The 22,329-nt window shown below is 39.8% G+C and overlaps 1 protein-coding gene across 15 annotated transcripts in view; it reads left to right on the forward strand.

Moving 5' to 3' along the window:
- ptprsa (protein tyrosine phosphatase receptor type Sa) overlaps positions 1-15,041 on the forward strand; it is a 234,714-nt gene extending 219,673 nt beyond the window's left edge. For all 15 annotated transcript variants that reach the window (XM_079594307.1, XM_079594300.1, XM_079594310.1 and 12 more), the window contains 8 exons: positions 388-542; positions 831-1,116; positions 3,581-3,759; positions 4,992-5,118; positions 5,201-5,326; positions 9,270-9,424; positions 12,999-13,134; positions 13,250-15,041. In XM_079594307.1, the coding sequence (XP_079450433.1) occupies positions 388-542; positions 831-1,116; positions 3,581-3,759; positions 4,992-5,118; positions 5,201-5,326; positions 9,270-9,424; positions 12,999-13,134; positions 13,250-13,318 (1,233 nt within the window). In that variant the 3' untranslated portion in view covers positions 13,319-15,041. The remainder of the gene's footprint in view (positions 1-387; positions 543-830; positions 1,117-3,580; positions 3,760-4,991; positions 5,119-5,200; positions 5,327-9,269; positions 9,425-12,998; positions 13,135-13,249) is intronic.
- The last annotated feature ends 7,288 nt before the right edge of the window (positions 15,042-22,329 follow it).

The following is a 22,329-nucleotide window of genomic DNA, read 5'->3' on the forward strand; positions in this document are numbered from 1 at the left end:
CATCGTTTATTTATTCATTTATTCAAAGGGAGCCTCTGTTGAAACAGCAGAGACATTGAAATGCAAAACCTCCCTTTAAAGACGTCCAGGATGAGAAATAAATGCTAGCAGTGGAACTAGCAGGACACTGATGTCTCTCCCGCTTCTTGCCGAAATCTCCTATGCGGCAGACATGTTCCTGGCTCTCTTGCCCGTGTCGAAATACAACGTAGAAGACATTTTGGTGACACAAGGCGATGCTAGAACACATGATTACATGTACCACCGTCTCCTGTCAACCTAGCATGACTTGTTAGGTGCTTGACTTGACTATGTTAGGTACTAGGACTAGATGTATCAAAATATAACCCATAGGACTTAGAATAAAGGCAATTGCTCTCGTTGCAGAACGGTTCTAGTGAAAAGCGAGAAGTTCGCCAGTTCCAGTTCACCGCCTGGCCGGACCACGGCGTTCCCGAGTACCCCACTCCATTCCTGGCCTTCCTCAGGAGGGTGAAAACCTGCAACCCACCGGACGCCGGTCCCATCATTGCCCACTGCAGGTCTGAATCCTGTTCCTACTTCTCAAGGCTCCTGAAGCCGGAAACTTTAGGTCTAGAGCAAGTCTAGTTGTTCATACAGTTGCAGTCAAGTTTGATGTCCCCTGTGGTCCTTAGCAAAGCAAACGTCTCAGGTTACGCATGGGAACGAGACATTGTGCCCCCTAGAGGACACTATGAGCATTACCCATAGTGTCCTCTAGGGGACACAGTGCCAGTTCCCATTCGAAGGGGAACCAAACTTGCCTGCAACTTTCTTTCATCCCTGCCGTATACAACATGTGTTTTCAGTGCTGGTGTGGGCCGCACGGGCTGCTTCATCGTGATCGACGCTATGCTAGAACGCATCAAGCACGAGAAGACGGTAGACATCTATGGTCATGTGACACTCATGCGCTCCCAGAGGAACTACATGGTGCAGACAGAAGACCAGTACAGCTTCATCCACGATGCCCTTCTGGAGGCCGTCGCCTGTGGGAACACGGAGGTGGCGGCACGAAGCCTCTTCTCCTACATCCAGAAGCTGGCGCAGGTGGAGGCCGGAGAGCACGTCAGCGGCATGGAACTGGAGTTTAAGGTAAGCAGAAGACATTGCAATTAGGGAACACCAAAGATAGAGTCTTATTGTGTGCAACTAGCCAAGCAAAAGTAGTCCTCACCTCTAATTGCAACTCATCAGACGAGATGCTCTGGAAGGTGTTGATCTGGAGGGTGCGAGATAATCAAATGTGCCACATAGGACAGTTAATAACACTCTGCCTCTCTCTCGGGGGCATGTTTTTGTTACAGAGGATGCAGATGTGAAAATTAAGCTCTAGTTGTAAAAGAGACAACTGAAAGTTGTCGCTGAGTTGAAGACAGCCAGAGAGGGATTCTGGGAAGGGTAATTAACACCCGATGAAGGAGAAGCGATGCATTGGCTAATTAGCAGATAGGGATTGTGGGTTCCATTTGGCAACTTAAACACTCCTGCAGGTTTCTGGCCTCTAAGACCTAGAAAAGCTTTTACTTCTTTCCTGTTTTTTTTTTCCTCTTTCAGACTTTGTCACTCATTCTGTGTCTCTTTCTTTAGCCTGGAACAAAGTAATGCTCACCAGCTCAGGGAGCAGTGTCGGGCACTAGCGGTAACGAGGTTGCAAAGCAATTAGTTGAGCAACAGGTCTCAGTTTCAAGGTTGTACCATTGCCATTTTCGAAAATTGTCACTTTTCAGTAGCATAGCCCTCTGTTTTCTGTCAGCTAAATCTCAATTAGCTATGTCCAATTTGTGAATGAATGAGTTGTCAAACTGCTTAGTAAAAGGTCTGAATTGGTTTTCCAATTGGTCCTCACATAAATCCTTGTGAATATTGAAGTGGCAAGATAATTGGGTAGTGGTATGCATTTTTAGCCAGAAAATCAAATAGTGGCATGCTAAGCTATCAGGCTAATCGGCTAGAGGTATGATAAGATGGCACACTAACCAGTTAGTGGTTTGCTAGTCTGGCAGGTAAAAGAGCAGTATGCACTAACAAGGTAACTAATTAGCAAGCTAGCTAGCTGAAAAACAGACTGAGAAAAGGTTAATTTGACTATTTGTAGGTTTTGTTATATAATCTGATATATGTGACCCTGGATCACAAAACCAGACACATGTCGCACGGGTATATATGTGGCAATAGCCAACAATACATTGTATGGGTCAAAATTATCGATTTTTCTTTTATGCCAAAAATCATGAGGATATTAAGATCATGTTCCATGAAGATATTTAGTAAATTTCCTACCGTAAATATATAAAACATGTATTTTTGTGAGTGAATGCAGCACAATCGTGAACATAAATGCACAACTTTAAAGGAGATTTTCTCAATGTTTAGATTTCCAGATTTTCAATAGTTGTATCTCGGCCAAATATTGTCCTATCCTAACAAACAATACATCAATGGAAAGCTTATTTATTCAGCTTGCAGGTGATGTATAAATCTCAATGTCAAAAAATGTACCCTTGGGACTGGTTTTTTGGTCCAGGGTCAAATGAAATCATTAAAAAGATATTTATTATCATATTTACGTGGAATGAGAGGATTCAACAAGGATAGAATATTTCCCAACGGCAGTATGAGAGACGTTTTATCTAAGTGTTAATAAGGTGCCTGAGTAATTGGGCTAACCATATCACAAACCACTTTTAAACTCGATGCGGACCGTTAAACCAGCCAGCTAAAGTGTGTGTGCGTGCTTATTATTTCAAGAGCTCGGTTCATGGCTGCCGCTTCCCACCGGAATGCCTCATGCCCTTCCAGGTCCCTCTTTTGAAAGCTACTCAAAGACTCAAAGGGAAGACAAACAGCCAGTGGCCGCTTCTGAAAGAAAGAGAGAAAGACTAGGCCTGGAGCAGGAGCTGAATGGATTTATATCGGGGCAAAGGCATTACCTGGCAGAACATAGGAGAGAGAGAGAGCGAGCGAGAGCAAGGCACAGTTTCTAGATGTGCCAGGCTCGTCCGGTTAAAAGGAGACAATCCTTCCAGACAACTGACCTAGAAACGGAGAAGAATTGCGGGTACTGTGGCTTGGTTGATGCTAATTGATGGTTACAAGCTCTAATTTGGATCATGACATGAGAGTACGAGGTGTATGTGTGCGTACAAAACGGTGGTGTCCTGTCACAATGTTGAAGCGGCATCCTAAAAGTGACAGTGACCCATTTCACGATTGTCACCAAAGTTTTGCCTGACTTTCCAGTTTTTCGGAGCAGGGTTTCATGCCACCTGATGGACGAAACATGTTTTTTTTTTGGTAATTATAACAGCAACGAGCGATGACAGGTTCCTGCAACCACAAGTAAACTGGGTCATCCAGTCTTGCCCGGTTATAGACAGTCTGAGACAAACAGGTGGAGTGGGGGGAAAATAGAGCCATTAGACCAAAATGAAAAAGTCAGAATGGTTAAATGAGTGTCTGAGATTTCCATGCACTAGTCGTGCCCTTCAAGCTTAAATATCCCTGTTGGAAATTGGCTGAATTGAATTCTCATGTTTGTGTCTTTCTCTTCCCACAGCGTTTGGCAAACTCCAAAGCCCACACTTCCAGATTCATAAGTGCCAATCTGCCATGCAACAAATTTAAAAACCGCCTGGTCAACATCATGCCGTACGAGACAACTCGAGTGTGCCTGCAGCCAATCAGAGGGCTGGAAGGGTCCGACTATATCAACTCCAGCTTTATCGACGGATACAGGTACGCCGACAGTGAAGCAAGTCGCTTGTTTTGCCAATTTTGCTGCATTTAAGGCGAAACACGGCAGGCAAAAACATCGGGGTTTTTTCACTGGTCAATTTTGAGATTTTTGGCCTATTTGTCTTCAATAACATGTCTCCTTTCAGACTTGTGGTGAAAAAAAGTCCAAAATACACATTTAGGTCTTTATTTTACTACACTTTGTCTATTTGCGTCCGTAGATTTCTCCGAAATTCAACAAAAGTTGGCGTTATAAATCAACGCGCTGCTCCGTGATCTCTGTCTGCTTTTTTAAATCTCACACACGTCTGGAAAGCTCTCTCTGTCCTTTACAATGCTGTCAGATCCAAATATGGTAATTTCCTTTTTATCAGTAACCAATCGTGAAAGTACAATGGGCATTTAACCCTAAAAGCGAAATCTCATTGGCTGATGTCAATTTCTGACGCCGTGATTGGTTCAGATGCATCACGTGACGCGCTCTGACATTTAGATGTGTGTTTTGACTGTTTTTCTGCTCAGTTAAAGGCCATAAATGCTGTGTTTATAAGTTTTGATGTGATTTAGGTGGTTTGTATTGTTGTTGCTAATGATTTGATGAGATATTGTGTCAGTAAATAGTTGTTTCCACTAAAAAAGTATGAATTTTTACATTACAAATCTTTAAATGCCGTTTTCTCAAAATGGGTTTTTTGTCATCCTCCAGTAGAAACATCTCAGCCGATGTAGCTCCGATGTACACCAAACTCTCCAGTTATACACTTAACAGTATTCTGAAGATATGTTCAGAGGGATTTGTTAATAAATCATTCCTGGCCTGATTTATGTGACGTTTTAATCCAAAAAATATGGCGAAAATCAATTTTTTAAGGCAATGGACAGTGTTTAGATTTCCTAGGTAATGAAAGCATGTATCCTGAAATCCCTCTGAACATCTTTTTTCATCTTGTGTGTAAACAAAATGAAAGAATAATTTTGCACCTGGCTTTATCATATGTTCAGGTCTATCTACCGAAAATATATGCAAAATTGCGCATATTAAAAGAGATAATGCCTCATTTGCATAATTAAACATACAGATTTCAAAAACTTGTAATACATTTTTTTTATATACTTGTGTAAGTAACTAACTGAGGAAGTTTCATGGTGATATCTATTATTTTAAAATTGTACCCTATTCACCTGTAGTGTCTCGCCTTAATTTGTTGGGATTGACTTTCTCCTTCCTGTAGACAACAGAAGGCGTATATAGCCACACAGGGCCCATTAGCGGAGACCACCGAGGACTTCTGGAGGATGTTGTGGGAGAACAACTCCACCATTGTGGTGATGCTGACCAAACTGAGGGAGATGGGCCGAGTGAGTGTTGCTCTTCTTCAAGACCAGCGGCTTTCGGCATCCGGATGATGTGGTTTAATTGTGCTTGGACGTGTTTTCACAGGAAAAGTGTCACCAGTACTGGCCGGCGGAGCGCTCGGCTAGATATCAGTACTTTGTGGTGGACCCCATGGCGGAGTACAACATGCCACAGTACATCCTCAGAGAGTTTAAAGTGACGGATGCCCGGGTGAGTCCTGGAAAATACCACTTAATCGTGTTGTGCTGAATGATTACCGTGTTCATACACCTTATGTGAGGTATTTACATGGTAAACTATGATTTTTCAATTCTGGAGATAAATATTTCAAATACGTTTTATAAGAAAATACTATTTAAGTCTGTATAATTCAAAGTTTCATGTTTAACTGAACTATTACTTGCTATTTCTTTATAATTATTTGTGAAATTTACTTGCAATTTCTCAGTGAAAATTGTTTCAAAGTAGATCCTACAACACATTTTCAGTGAATACCATAGTATTTTGGACATTTACCATGGTATTCCATAGTATATGAATTTCAGTACCATGGTACTCATGTAGTATTTTTGTTAAGAAGGTATATTTTCAAGAATATCGTGGTATTAACATGGTACATGTCCAAAAAAACACAGTTTTACCATGGTACCATGTTTGAAATAATCTAAATAACATGGCACATTGATATTGTCGTACTAATTACTATATTCACGTACCATGGTACCATCCAAGGCACAACAAAGAATATCATAGTGTTTCCTTTGAATCTTTTGGGCAAGACATGGTAATATTATGGTATGTTCATGATTATCATATTCATATACCATGGTATTTATGTGGTAGGCACTTGCAAAGAACAAAAACATGGTAAATCGTGGTAAAAACATAGTAAATCCATAGTATTTTATGTATAGTATGCGTTTTTATTGATTCATGTATATATAAATTGCAAATTTTTGCAGATTATGAAGTGCTGTATCTACGCTGAGTCAAAATGTCAATAGCCATATTTTAATTGTGCTTCCCATGAGTCTCAGACATAGGAAAAAATATCCCGTCAGCTGACCGTTATCAGAAGCTCTCACTGAACAACTAGAGCCCTCATCAGTCGAGTGTCTTTCCATCAAACCGCTAAAGCCAAACACTCTGACTGTCACCGTCCGCGCAAACGCGCGCCCGAGACGAAACGAGCATCCCGAGCGTGGCTCACTCCAGCCAAGCACTTTAATTGTGATTGAATCATCCAGACAGACTCTCCAGTAATCAGCCTGCAGAGCGAGGCCCGCCGAATCAATGAGAACTTTAATCAGAGCCGACTGGTGGAGGCGGGGCCTGGACTGAGGCATGATGGGAGGACGCACGTATTTAATCACACGATTGGACACACGCCGCTCGGCCTGTAGGTTGTGTGCGCACGATTCGGTTCGGCCTTGTTTTATTTCAGCCTTCATGTTTTGCAGCAAAAACAAACCGCTCGTTTCAGTTGATCAGAAGAGAAAGAGGAATGACTCCTCAGGCCGACACAGTCTGTGGACAATATTCAGTGTGTACAGTCAAACCCAAATGTATTCAGACATCTTTTCTCACATTATCACAGTTTATTCACTATAGTTTAGAAAATGGTAATAAAATATGAGCAGAACTCACTGGTTTTGTCCATCTTCTGTTAGTCTGTCTCACACATGAATTATGTTGAATATCTGTCAGCTGGTAAATTTAACTACACAATTAGATAATACCAGTTTAGCTCAACCAGTGACCAAGCAATGCTTCATTGTGTTCAGTGTGTGTGTGAAAAGAGCATTAGCAATTAAAGACAAAACACTGAAGAAAACATGATCAGCTCAAAGTGTCATTTTGGTCCCAAATGTGTATAAATGTCACTGGTAGTCACTAGCCTGACTTCGTCACACTCATATTCTAGGTTTGAGTGTGACATATCCTTTGATTATGAGGCGCGTCTTAACCGAACCAGGGGGAAAAAAACCTTTGCACTCAATTGGATAGACCGACAACCAATCAGAGCAACGCATGTTGAGCGATGCATAGTTGTCAACAGAGCTCAACTGCACGCACGCTGGAAGAAGTAGTAAATGAATGAGTGTAGACGATCTTTGCCGTTGTTGTAAAAATAATTTAAGAATTTGCGGATTTAGAGAAAGAAAAAATTTGTGTATATACGAACAAGTTCTCCGTTTAGGATTAGATCTCGACAATAAAGCAAATAAATCTTCTCACATTTGTCGGCTCAACTTTATAACACGGTTGCAACGCGACTCGACTGATTTTAAAAACTGGATAGACGCTGAAAGAGAGCCGGCTGAAGAAGCGTGTTCATCTGAGGCTTCAGAGAACAGAGATCGTGAGCGCATCCCTTCCACTGGTTTTCATTGCGTCCCATCTTCTTGGCGACCATCGGAGCCAGCTGATGAATTAAACTTTTGCCGAATCCCATAGGAAGGACGGCAAACACATCTTTCCGATCGACAAATGCCTTGATTGCGGTTCTCTGTTCGTCTTTTAAAATGAATGCGCTGTGGATTTCTTTTTTAACAGACGCGATAGCGGAATCTAAACATCTCAGTCCTCCAGCTGCAGTGGAAAACCAGTTCAACCCAACCGCTCTTTGATGACGTGGTGATTACGTAACCGCAGATCATCTGTCCATCATCGATTAAAGCCCGCCCTGGCAATTTGATTGGCTCTGCCTTCTGGGAGCCGAGCGTAATTACTCCTCAACGGATCGAGTCCAGACCGAACTTCCCGACCAAAAAATGTTGTGGGCGGGGGTATAATATGTCACAATTTACTTTATTTTGCTCTCCTCACTTACATAAATGAACTATAGTGTCCTGCACACACTAGTAAACACAAATAGCTGGTGTCTGAATAATTTTTGGTTTGACTGTATATTGATGTCTATGCGTTTGTTCTGGAAGCAAGCAAAGACGTCAATTAGAAGAACCATGATTTTGTTTGGTTAAAAATAATTGGTGCATGTGTTATTGGTTTACTCGTTTGATAATTGCCGGGTGTTTTAAAGGTAGAATTGGTAAGAATTGTCTAAAAAAACTTTTATTCAAATTGGCTTAAACTGTCTTTATATACCAATACATAATTAAAATGTAAGTACTTTGAAAAAGAGAGTATAAAAATTGAGTGACTATAGTGTATTTAATCTTCAAAAAACACAGCTCATTAATTCCTACCATGACGAAACAAGTGATTGGCTTGCGCGACTGTCACTCTCCGTCGCCATGACTACCGCCGCTATTACTGGCTCTGCCCGCGTGCGCGCAGTCGCGCACCCGTTTTTAGGTGGGAGTGAATGGAATTAATGAGCTGTGTTTATTGAAGATTAAATACACTAGAGTCACTCAGTTTTTTATACTCTCTATTTCAGAGTACTTGCATTTTAATTATGTATTGGTATATAAAGACAGTTTAAACAAATTTGAATAAAAGTTTTTTTAGACAATTCTGACCTACCCTACCTTTAATGGACAAAAGGAAAAATTCATTGGATTTATCGAAACCTGTAGTTTGATCACAAGCTAAAATAAGTTAAAAACGCCCAGCCTAGGAAATAGAAATGTAGAGGAAGTGCTCCGTAATGCATGTGTGATCCCCAAAGCCCGTGATTAAGTGCGGACTGGGCCGGTTTGATCCGTCGGCCGCTCTTCACTGCAGGGATGAGTGGATATTTCCAGCCCCTTCTGCACAGTTTAATTGTGCCTCGTTCTGCCTGAGCTTCCCTTCGATTGCTTGCTTTCCCGGGAAACAGGCCTCATCCGTCGCCGGGTGTCTCCGCTCTCCTCTCATCCGTCAGTGCCGGAGCCGCAGGGTTTCTCCAAACCATCGATCACCCGCCCGGATCACTCCATTTAGCGGCGTCTCCACGAGACGACGCTCGTCACGGCAGACGCACCATCGATTTCCCTTAACCCAGAGTTATTCCAGCCAAAGAGGAGAGAGAGAAAGACACCAGGAAGAGGCAGAAGGGTGTGGAGTCGGCTCAGATCGGAGAGGAGATGTTCTCCCGTATCTGTCGTGCCTGTCAGCGTCCGGCGGGATTGTGCTTGAGTTACATAAACAGATGCGACTCGTCTTGGCGTTCACGTATCTGTGTTTGTTTGTTCTCTCTCGCTCACAGGACGGCCAGTCCAGGACCGTACGGCAGTTCCAGTTCACTGATTGGCCGGAGCAAGGCGTTCCCAAATCAGGAGAGGGATTCATTGACTTTATTGGCCAGGTTCATAAAACTAAGGAGCAGTTTGGCCAGGACGGGCCCATTTCTGTCCACTGCAGGTGAGAGCACACGCAAACATGACTTCACAGCTCATCCCATCAAATCAAGGCTTTTAGTCAAGCTATAGAGCAAAATATATTAGCATCCACGCCACACACGATATTGTAGTGTTTATTCTAAGCTCACGCTGCAGTTTTGGCGTCTGTCGCTTTAAATGCTTGAGTGCTTACAGCAGGATTGATTCTGATTGGCTGTTGATTGAAAGTGGTTTCATTGATGTTGTTTCTCTGTGCCGTTATTGTTGTGGACTCTGCTATTCGTTTATATTTAGAACGATTTCTAGAACTATATATTTATCGTTATGGTTATCGTTCCATAACATTCATATATATATATATATATAATCGCGATTAATCGCATTCAAAATAAAAGTTTGTGTTTACATAATATATGTGTGTGTATTGTGTATAATTATTTTGTATATATAAATACACACACATGCATGTATATATTTGAGTGTGCATGTGTGTTTGTGAGTGAGTTGTGAGTGTGTTTGTGTGCATGTGTGTGTAAGTGAGGGGAGCGTGTGTGTTTGTGTGCGTGTGTGTGTTTGTGTGCGTGTGTGCAAGTTGAATGTGTGTGTAAGTTGAGAGTGTGTGTAGGTGTGTGCGTCTGTGTGTGTGTGTGTGTGAGTAAGTGCATGTGTGTTTGTGTAAGTGAGTTGTGAGTGTGTTTGTGTGCATGTGTGTGTAAGTGAGGGGAGAGTGTGTGTTTGTGTGCATGTGTGAGTGGAGAGTGTGTCTGTGTGCAAGTTGAATGTGTGTGTAAGTTGAGAGTGTGTGTAGGTGTGTGCGTCTATGTGTGTGTGTGTGTGTGTGTGTGAGTGAGTGCATGCGTGTTCAGATTAGCTGTTGCACTGATATTGTACAGACTCTGTTTGCTGCTGTAACTCTGTCGTTTGTCAGCGCTGCTTCACACACTCCAGACGCAGTGATCGCACTCACCTGTGTCTGCTCCCGCACACGTCACTTACACACATCTGTGTTTATAGAGCTGCAGTCTCCACTGGCCTCTCTCTCTCTCCATCAGAGATGATTTCATGGTGTTTTTTGGTCCTTTTTGGATCAGCATTGCGTCACAAAATAAAAAAATCTTGTTTTCCAGTGAAAGTATCTAAACATCATTAAAACGAGTTATATTTTCTATTGAAGAAGCAAAATTGCATGCGATGTCAAGACTCCAAGAATTTATTTTGCTTATCTCGTTTTTTTCTTGCTAGTAAAATTTCACAAACACTTAACAAAGAAACGGCAAGAAACTCAATGAATTAAACGTGAAATAATATTTTCATAAAACATACTCCAATAATATGTTTACAACCTTACAATCTTTTTTTTTTTTACAGTGTAGAAAAGATTAAGTATACTTTTACTTCAAATAAGACTGCTTATGGTTCAAGAATAATACATAAACACTTAAATTGTAATATCTTCTGCGGTTTTGCTTGTCAAGTAGATGTTTCCACCAAAAAAAACTGCTTATTAAATGAATTCAAATCAATCAAATTTGCACCTTTTGTGCTTCACGACGGTGCCGGTTTTCAGTGTCGTATCAACTATGTCTTTAATCTTCTCTCATATTCCTCTGCTCTCCATCCATCTCTCCCCCAGATTTGATATCTAATAGAGCCACATGGTTTTGTCATTAATTGCATGATTACGTACACTGAATGGAAGTGTAAATCCTCTCATTCACTGCTCCTTCACGCCTGTCAGATTTGAAAGTCTATCTATTTAACCAGCGCTTCGGTGAAGTCTGAGAGCCAAGAGAGACACTTCTTTCTTTCTTTTCCTTTCTTCTGCCCCCTTTCTGTAGGATTCTGGCATCATGGACGGACAGGACCGTCAAAAGCATTTTGTTTTCCTGACAGTCACTGTCGTCGTGAGAGTCCAAACTGGCTTTTCATTAGATTCCCGAACTCTTGCGTCACCGCAGCGCCGCGCGTTGATTGGCTCCGTAGTCGATCAGCCTCCCTCCCCACTTTTCCAAGCCATTTTGTCACTTTCAATCTTGCCAAAGTGGAGGCAAAGGGGAAAATAAGCCCGTTGTCATATCAATTATTGTTGGCTTGGTGAAATCGCTCGGTGCCAAAGCTGCTTATGAAGGCAGCCTTGAAAAATCAGACTTAGGACGCCTCCTATTTCAAGCGCTGTCACAGCGAGAGCAGCTTAGCATGCGTGCGCCCGTTCAAACCAAACGCCTGAGATTTATTCTAGCGTTCTGCTGTTTATGTAGATGGCGATAAGGTGAATTCGTGAAATAATGTAGGATGCAGTATATATATATATAAATATATATACAATATCTGTATCCCACAATGCACTTCCAGTGTGACAAACGAATGGACACAATAGTGTTTTTTTTATAATCTCCCTTATTTACTTATATTTTTTACTTTACTTATATTGTTTTGTTGTATTATTGTATTAGTTTTACTTATTATTTGTGTTTATTTATAAATAAATATTTTTTTAACTTTTAATCATTTTATATATTTTTTCTGCTGTTACTATTTGACAAGTATTTTGTTTTATTTTTCATATTTCCTTATTTATTATTTTATTTGTTATTTATTTTTATCGTTATTATTTTATTTATTATTTATTTATGTTTAAAAAAGGGATTAAAAGCACAAAAAAATATTTATGATATCTTAACTGGATGCAATTTAGTGAGGTCATGTGACAACAATACTGCATAGTATTTCACATATAAAACATTTTTAAATAGTGTAACACTTTATCTTAAGGTGACGTAGTTACAAGTTACTACATGTACTTACTATAGTAAAACAGTAAATTGTGCATAGTTACAAGTAGGGCTGTTAAACGATTAATCGCATCCAAAATAAAAGTTTGTGTTTACATAATAAATGTGTGTGTACTGTGTATAATTATTTTATATATTTAAATACACACACATGCTTGTATATATTCAAGAAATATTTGCATGTATATAGATTTATATCTAATTTATATTATATATAAATTATAAATATTGTATATATAAATAACACATTGTTCTTGAATATATACATGAACGTGTGTGTATTTATATATCCAAAATAATTATACACAGTACACACACATTTATTATGTAAACACAAACTTTTATTTTGGATGCGATTAATCGTGATTAATCGTTTAACAGCCCTAGTTACAAGTAACTAACCCTAAGCCAAACCCTAACCACAACTCTTATAGTAAGTACTCGTAATTAATCAATATTCCTCAGTACTTATTTGAGTAAGTAACTACGTCACCTTAAGATACAAGTGTAACCCAAAATTGTCGGTGTAAAGGAATGCAGTATGCTAATATCCCGTTCCAAACACATATTTGCACCTAAAATAAGATAAATCAATAGCAGGATAAGAAAAATAAACAATTAAAATGTTATGCAATTATGTTTGTAAGTAAATGCATCTTGCTTCAATGATATTTCAATGTTTCCATTGGAAAACCGATCATGAAAATGTTTCTCATGTGACTACATACGGTTTGACACAGATGATTACCTTTCAGAAAGATATTATCAGTTGCATTAACAAACTGCACGTTTTCCTCAACGCAGTGCCGGTGTGGGACGGACCGGGGTCTTCATCACGCTAAGCATCGTGCTGGAGCGAATGCGTTACGAGGGTGTGGTGGACATCTTCCAAACGGTCAAAATGTTGAGAACGCAACGGCCAGCAATGGTGCAAACAGAGGTGAGAGTCTAAAGCTTCTGTTTCTATGCAGATCGCCTTGTTAACTAGCCGGACGGCTGGCGATTTGAAGTAATGGCGAGCGTTTGTGCTGACGTCTTTGCGTTTTCCTCTACAGGACGAGTACCAGTTTTGCTATCAGGCGGCTCTGGAGTACCTTGGAAGTTTTGATCACTATGCAACGTAAAAAGCCATTTTTGTTCCCCCCTGCCCCACAATCCCCCTCCCCCCAACAGCCTCCTGAGCCATAAAAACTTGCTTGAAAACATGAAACGATGACAACTATACAAAATTCATACAATTTTTTTTCAACGAATCGTTTTTTGGAACCAATCAAAACATGTCGTGAGAAACCCCAATCGGACAGCAACACTGGAGAAGCGCAAACGGACCCTAAACACTTCTACATCCCAAGCTCATGATGGAGGAACCAAACGTTTTGGCTCAGGCTGGAGGGTGGGAATGATGTCGGCGTCGGACCACTAACCTTACCTCAAGTGTTCTGATGTGGAGGACAAACATAGTTTCTTTCCAAACTAACTCTGTGAACAAAAAGACAGAAAATTAAGGAAAAGTTGGTGCGATACTACATGCCCACAAATAAACTACACCGATAGATGATGAGTACCTAAATAGTTGGTTGGTTGGCATCTGAAATCCTTCCTTGTTTACTAAAAGGGACATCTGTCAGTCTAGCAGTGGACATCAGTGACCTCTTCGAGAGTGTATTCAATGGAGAAGTTGGAGGAATGGTACAAACAAGACTTATTTTGCTGCTCACGTCTTGGGTTCAAGCCTCTCCTTGTGACATGTTGCCATTCGGACAAAATTGGGAGCCACTTTAGAGCAATTCGAGGCGAACCGTTCATCCACTTGAGAAAGTAACCCTCCTTTTGAAACCACTGGAGCTGACAAGAGTCGCCAAACACGTCTTGAGGCATTTAAGGAAATGGTTGAAACCTAATCGCATCCCGTAAACACATCCGTTTCTTTAGTGCAGTCAAGGACATGCTAGCAAACGCTTCTACCAATGTAGCTCCACGTCCGTCGTCTTGAGAGCCAATGGGAGCTTGAACTATTGGGTCGAATGGAGATTAGGACCAGAGGAACCACCACTGAAGTCTCAAGCTTCTTTGGCGACTACAACCGTGACGGGTCTTCTCCGCACCGGATAGGGGAAGCGTGGCTACGTCTTGTACGTCTCCAGTGACCAACGTTCATTGCCATCGTTTCAACCAACTTTTTATCTTACAACTATGTTTTTTTTTTTTGGTTTTGTTTTGCTCTTGATACCAAACATGCTGCTTTCGCTCCATTATGCTGTACGTGTACATGTGAAGAGTCGGATTTAACGGATGGAAGTGTGCGATAGTGTGATTACGTGTGTTGGTCCCACCTCTCAATCCATTTCCTTATGCCCCAACGGTCGCCCAGGATGAAACCCAACTTTATTTTATCATCACCATCGTCATCAAAACGACCCATTTCTGGTTACTTTGGGATTACTTGCGTTCATTTGTTGCTTATTTTTGGGGAGGTGATTCTTCAATGGATTTTGGCTAATGAAGAGCAAGAAACGGGCATGTGTTTGCGTCATCAAATTGCGGTACAACTATCTTGTGAATCTGTTGTTGTAGGTGGGACTGTTTTACGCGCTCATGCATATGCGTATGAGGGGGAGGGGTCTCCTCTCCGCAGTCAGCGCTGATTGGCTGTTCTGGAGAATGCTTGAACTTGGAGTGTTCTGATTGGTGAGAGAATGAAAGGAGCCGTGTGTAATCTTATTTCCAAAAAGCCTTATTCTTGTAACATCATAGGGGAAAGAAAATACATTACTGTTGTATTATTTTGACTATTATCTCCTTACTTAACAAACTTTTGATTTATTTCTTGGTTTAGTGTTTTTTTTTTTACAAAGATAACGTACTCATTTTTTTTTTTAATTAGCAAGAAAAATAATGCTCATTTTGCTCATATTATGTTAAAGACATTCTATTTTTTCACTGTAGAAATGCTACGTGAGATGTGTTTGTGTGCATGTATACATAGACGAATGGGACATGAATGTATACATACACACTCACAATATATTTAAATGCAGAATATAAAGATGTATCCAAATCTTCATATGAATAGCCTTTTTTCTTTTTTGAAGTGGGCACTCATTTTTATACCACCATGAAATTATTGCGTGTATGAAATCATGAATGACTTTTTATTTGGTTTGTTTCTTTGTTTTTATTTCTTAAAAGAGTTTGTGAAATGAGATTTCCCATGAATCAATGCGGGGAGAACTTTGACTTCCTGTTGCCCAATAATGAAGGATGGATTATGATTTCAATTCTATTGTTATACATCAATAGTAGTATTAACTGAAGTATTACTTTTATAAAAGATGTAGAACTGGTTTGCTAAATATTGAATTGAACAAAAAAAAATACAATAAACTGTACTTTCCAAATTTTACAAAAAAAAAAAAAAAAACTCTAATTTTGTTACAACCCATCGTTGTGAAAGCTTTCATTTTTTGGCATCTTTTATGTGGTTTTTTTTGTTTGTTTTTTACTTTTCAAACCACCGAATGTTTGATCGTTTGTTAGATATCAACTATGATCCTAAATATAATGCCTGTAAATAAACAAATATATATTATATGTATTTGTATAATTTGACCCACAAGATTTATGTCTTTGAACAATACTGAGATAAACAAACAACAACAAAAAAGTTTATGCTAATGGAAACCTTCCACAGTTTTGAAAGAAGCTTTGTCTCACGCTAACAGCTCTGTTTATCTCTCTTCCCTTCATTCCTCTCTTTTTTTTTTCTCTGATCCATTTGTTCATTTATTTTTTTCCCCAACTCTTCACTTTTTATTCTGATCTTAGCCTCCACACACTGCAGTCCAGTGGTGAGAGAAATCACAACGCTTCTCCTTCACCAATAAGACTCACTGGTCTCCAAGATAGACTTGGCTTTCCCCAAGCAAAATATAATTTCTCGTTGAAATGTTTCATGAGAATAACCTCAAAATGAATCCCGTTTTAAGCCTAAAGCAGTAATCATTGAGTGTTTTCCTCATTTTGAGTGCGATTCGGATGAAGAAGGGCTAGTGTGCCCAGTGCCTATAAAATGCCATATGAACAGCGAGAGCGAATTGCCTTGAATTGGTAGCGTGTTTGGTGATTAGCTTCACGTCATTATCGCTAGTATAAAGACACGCCCTCTCTCACCACTGCCTCTGTGTTCCAACTTTTATTTCAATTGGTAGTTCATTGCTAAGCTCTAGAAGTTTACAGATGCATGCCATGTTTCGTTCATTTGGGGTTTTTTTACTCTTGAGGATTTTCCGTTAAGGGACGAAGTACGAGAGAACTTGGAATCTGGAAATTTCAACGCTGCCTTTTAAACTGTTGGGAGTTTTGTGTGTTTCTAACGAACTTTTCCTCGGGAGGGAAAACGCGATGGACACTCGTACGATTGGACTTATCGGACTGATCTCCAACATCTACGTCGGCAGAGGTGCTCAGAAGTTTGCCCTGACGCAAAGGGGACGTTGGACCTTTTGACAACAGGAGCCAAACGTATGAATTGATTAGTGTGCAAATAATGAAGAACCAATATTCAAAAGTGAACGTATTAATACCATGGCCAACAAAAAAAAAAAAAAGAAGAAAAAAAAGCCAAACTCGAACGTGAAAATAGTTTTCTTTGTACGAAGGCCAAGTGCTATCGCTTTCAAACTGTTACTTCTGATGGACACAATAACTGGTTTGAAACCACTGTGTATGTAGATATGTTGACTTTGTATTAAAGAACTGTTGTCTGAAAACGACGGTGTGCCTCATATTTCGTCTGGAAACATTCAGTTAATATTAAGTCATGTTTGCATTACATTTCCACAAGATCATTAAAATTTCATTAGCTCAGTTTGACAAGGCAGATGGCGAAATGAAATTGCATATACGAGGACCAATCAGCTGTCATCGCACATGGCACCTCAAACAGAACAATCAATTATTTCACAATCTGGTCTGATACCTGAATCATAAACACATCCATAAGCTCAACATGCTTAATCTAACATCTCATCCCGATGCATTTTGCCACCCGCGGCTCACAGTTTTGACATGACGACCCCGGGATGTAAATGACATGTAGATTGGCTATGTCTGTGCATTAAAACACTAAATAAAACACTTGCTTAATTGTTTTTACGTCCAATTATATCCATAATTAGTCAGTTGAGGTAGTGATCAGAACAACTATGATGTTCTAGATGTGTGTTGTTGTTTTTTGCAAAGTCAAGAATGAATGATCTTTTGCGCTGTGCTGGTTTATGTTAAAGGACAATTCCGGCGAAAAATGAACCTAGGGGTAATTAGCACACGGTTACCGAGTCGATCGTTCTCTGGGATGTGTTTTCATGATAATCGAATGTAAAGAGTTTTATCTCTAAAAACTGATTACACGTCGCGTATACAGGCCAGGAGCCATCTTTGGAAAACAGACTCGACTAGTCGAGCCACGAACGCCGTGCTACGTGAGCTGAACTGTGACTTAAACCTATCGACCAGCTCACGTAGCACGGCGTTCGTGGCTCGACTGGTCGAGTCTGTTTTCCAAAGATGGCTCCTGCCTGTATACGCGACGTGTACTGTCTTTATAAAGTATCTTCTTATTAAACTGTCTGCACACTTACACAGTTCTCAATGCTTCGGTTTGCATGTAGGGACCCTCATTATGCTAGTGTTAGTGTGAGGCTATTCTGAGCCGTGTTAGCGGTATTAACTAGCGATTTACTTTTACTTATATTCTATGCCCCATATACTAGCGTTATAAGCTAATCACTTTTTAGAGATAAAACTCTTTACATTCGATTATCATGAAAACATCCCAGAGAACGATCGACTCGGTACCTATGTGTTAATTACCCCTAGGTTCATTTTTCGCCGGAATTGTCCTTTAATACCTTTATTACCTTTAATGTCCATTAATTGTCGTTTGAACCTGATGCTATTTTCTATCCTTTTCTGAAGACGGTTGAGTCGTGAGAGCAAAAAATTGTTTATGTTCAACATGAATTCAACAAAAAAAAAAGAAATCCATTGCCTTGCGTCTCACTTTTTTAACCGCAAAAAAAAAAAAAACGTGTTCTGTGTGAACCGGCCCTAAGAATCTTAATTTTTCTAGACGATTCAAAAGAGAAGGTGAAGGAGATCCAGGGCTAATTGCTTTTCTCGTCACTCATCTAACTCATTAGCACTGTTCCTCGGGAGCCCATCAAAGCGCCGTTTGCATCAGAGCAGCCAAAAGCCATGGAAATTTCTAATAAATGAGAAAGAAGTAAATTGGACCGTCCGCCGCCCGTGGCGGAGCTGAGCTACAAATGGCGCATCAATTGAATCAAGGCATGGAAAAGTAATCCTGGAGAAAGAGCCAGACATCATCTATGGGAGATGAACAAGATAGAATGCATTTTGCTCAGAATAATTGCTTAGAAATTGTTCAATGCACTTGTATTCGGAACTAATCAAGGCTGAATTATTTCAAATGCATTTGATACAAGAATGCGGTCGATTTGTTTTCTTGAGGTCTTTTGGATTAACGGAGCACTGATTCTTGAGACGTGGGTCAGAACTGTTTTATATTAGGCCTAGTTTGGAAAACAGCAACATTTATACTTTAATGTGAGGCGAAATGATCACATTATCACTCATTCCCCCTGAAACTACCTGTAAGACCACTTTTTCACTTTTTATTTAAAAAAAAAAGTATTTTTACAGATGTAAATGTACTTTTTCTGATTTATTAATGAAAATATTTGAAATTTGACTATCAAAGTCGGTCTTAATCTTGAACATCATCAATCCACATTGTCCCTGCTAGGAGTTACGACATAAAATTGAGAAATTGAGAGATAAAAAGTCAATATAATATATTTTTTGTCAAAATTTCACCTTTATATCTCATAATTTAGACTTTTCATCTCATAAATATGATTTAGTATATCATAATCTCGACTTTTATGTCATAATTATGATTCTTATGTGGTGGAAATGGGCTTATGGGCTCTCATATTGCAGATGTTTCACAACGTTTCTGGAGCGAATATCTACTTACAGTATATGATCATATGTTACTGAATTCCACGTTAAGTACCTCAGTAACAGAAAGCGGGAGGTTTGAGTTTTCTGTTATGCTAATCCAATTCTTATGCGACCTTAACCGAGCCCTTTTTTGGGGAAGCAAATGACTTCTTTCTGAAAATTCGCTTGAATACACTTACGGTTTATCTCGGCGTGAGGAGAGTGGCTGCTCTCCGAGTTTATTATGCAAATGAGACAATTTGACAGATTGCACGCAACCCTTCATAATCACTGCTCACGGACGACTGGCTGCGGCACGAGCCGTTTCGAATGTTTATACGGAGCTTCTGGGCTCTTTTAACTACATATGTTCTCAAAAACACTTTCACGGCGTTATACATCCCAAACATGATGGGTCAACTGCTTTTATTGGCCCTGGAACTACTACCAACCATCACCTTTATTGTGGGTGTTTGTTATAGGCTACTGTAGGCCTAATATTTCAAACGTATTATCTTTTATAACTTACAAATTATTTCAAACCTGCCTGCCATCTTGTGTGCCAACGGTAGGCTAATAATACCTAGCTAACGGAAACGTTCTAACGTTAAATTACCTAATAGAAGTTCCCTAAACGTTCGCATATAGATTTAAATAAAAACGTTCTGAGAACATTCAGATTAAAATGTCTCAAAAGTAATATAATTAACTTTTTTTCTCAGGTAAAATCTATTTCTACCGCGCATGCGTGCTTCAGTCTAACCTTAATTTGTTATTCGAAGATATAGAGCATCACAGTCCCGCCCACAGCCGGTGCCGGAAGTAAAAATTCAATACAATTTCTCCATAGACATTTGGGGTATAAGCCATAAAAACGTAACCATACATGGTAGACTTAAAACCAGCAACGGCTGTACTAAGCGATTGTATATGCTCATATAAACGCCAAAAGTTCATGGGGCACTAACCTTGATTTGAGATAAATGCCTTTTATTCGCGATGTCTTGGATAAGTACTTCATTACCCACAATCCTAAACAATCCCACAATCCCACAGTGATGCATCTGATTGGTGGATGTCGTGTAAACCCCGCGAAGGTCAGAGCGTTGCCATGGAAGCAGGATTCTAACAGTAGAGACCAGAGCCCGTCTACATTCTCTGGTAGAGACTTGAACGGACTGTTTTCTTTAGCGGAAGCCATATAAATAGTTTTTAAATCAGTACATTCCTTTTTAAATTAATATTTTGTGTCAAATAATTTATTTATTTGGTAGGTAGCCATGTAATAAGCGGGATAATGTATAGCGAGTTGGTTGTTATAGCGAATACAACTCCCTTCAGGCTTCGCTTCGGGCTCATAATCAGCCTTTCGCGAGTTGTATTCGCTATAACAACCTTTACATTATCCCTTACTTATCGTTCACTTTAGATAGGCTACTGTAGCCTTCATATGGTATGAGTCATATCAAGCATTTTATGATGCCACTGTCAAAACAATATTAAGCCTAGGCATACCTCTTCATGCATTTACTGAACATTTGTGTAATAATTCATGGCAAGTTAATAAACTGATTATGACGGTCCAAGAGCAGACCATGCACCGGTCCAAGCATCAGACCGGTGGCGCTGTGCATTTTCTGGTTTGCTGACCATCACTTTTTAATTTTCACTTGTTGTGGATATTAAGAAAATACATTAAATGTTATTACAATTAAGGATGAACTATAACATCATGAAAATGAGCATGGACCTCAACCTGTCCTGTCAGCAGAGTGTCCTGTGTCATAAAGGGCTTTGAAATAAACACACAAACTAACGTTACACACTGACTGAACACACGTGTGTTGATGACTGAGCTGCACCATGTTGCTAACGCTATCGTTAACCGCTTTCACACACGCACACAATATATTATTATTTTTATTTACACGATTAGTACTGAAATAACTGCTATTAACTACACATTTACTATATAAAATTCACTCAAAAGGCTCTTTTGCGGCTGTGGCTTCAGTCGACTTCAGTGAGGCGCGGTGGTTTATGGGATGAGTAGTTCCTTCGCTCGGAAATGAAAATATGTACACAGTCTTGTACCTTTGCCTTTTTTTGGATTTTCTCTTCGTTTTTTTACTCGAAATGATATGTTGTATGCTTATGAGTTCAGCCATAGCTGGTTATCCTCAGACATGCTCTAAAACTCTTTAGATACGGATTTTTCCAAAAGTCAATGGGAGAAATGAATGGGAAATTTACTTCCGGCACCAGAGCTCTCTCGGGCTGTGGGCGGGACTGTGATGCTCTATTGGTGTTATTAGCTAATTGTGTGTTTGCAGGTGTTAGAGTTATAAACAAAGCTAAACAATTAATGTGCGTTTTATAATTGCTCGAAATGATGATTAAGTGTTTTTTCTCTGTTTTGTGCCCTCAGTTAAAGTATTGTATCGTGTTGTGCTTCATTGTGTGCTGTGATGCTAAAGTGAAAAAGTAAGATATTGGGGCTTTTGTGAATTCACTTACGTGTCAAATGTTTTCTTTTTACTCACGGCGATGAGGAAAATCATTTCTGCTCTCTTTCTCTCTCTCTCTCTCTCTCTCTCTCTCTCTCTCTCTCTCTGGGGATTGTTTCATTTTAGTTTTCTTCACTAGCTTGACACTGTGCTGCCCTCTTGTGACAGACACTGGAAGCGATTTCATTTTTGGAAATTATTTACTGTAGCCCAAACGATTTCAGGTCTATATAGGGACATGTTGCTAATGTTGGACTCTAAATATGCTCTTTATAATAAATATGAAATATGACATAATAACAATCATGTGACATGAGACGATAGGCCATTAATGGAGTCTGTGGAAATGTCAGAAACAGAATGTTACTGTTGGATTTTAGCTTTTAATTTGTGGTTTAGCTTAGCTTTCAATGAGTTCTGCTAATGTAGATTAAGAGGGTGGATGTGGTGGCATTGTGTGATATAATTGCATGACAGTTGACAGATAATATTGTTTTATTCTCATTACAATATTCCGCCTTACCACCTGTTCGGTGTTCCTGCTTTCGCCCCGAGGCATGCTGGGATAGACTCCTGCACTGACTCCACTCGACAGAAACTGA

Source organism: Phoxinus phoxinus (genome assembly GCF_949152265.1).
Source record: "Phoxinus phoxinus genome assembly, chromosome: 20".
In the NCBI taxonomy this organism is placed as follows: domain Eukaryota; kingdom Metazoa; phylum Chordata; class Actinopteri; order Cypriniformes; family Leuciscidae; genus Phoxinus; species Phoxinus phoxinus.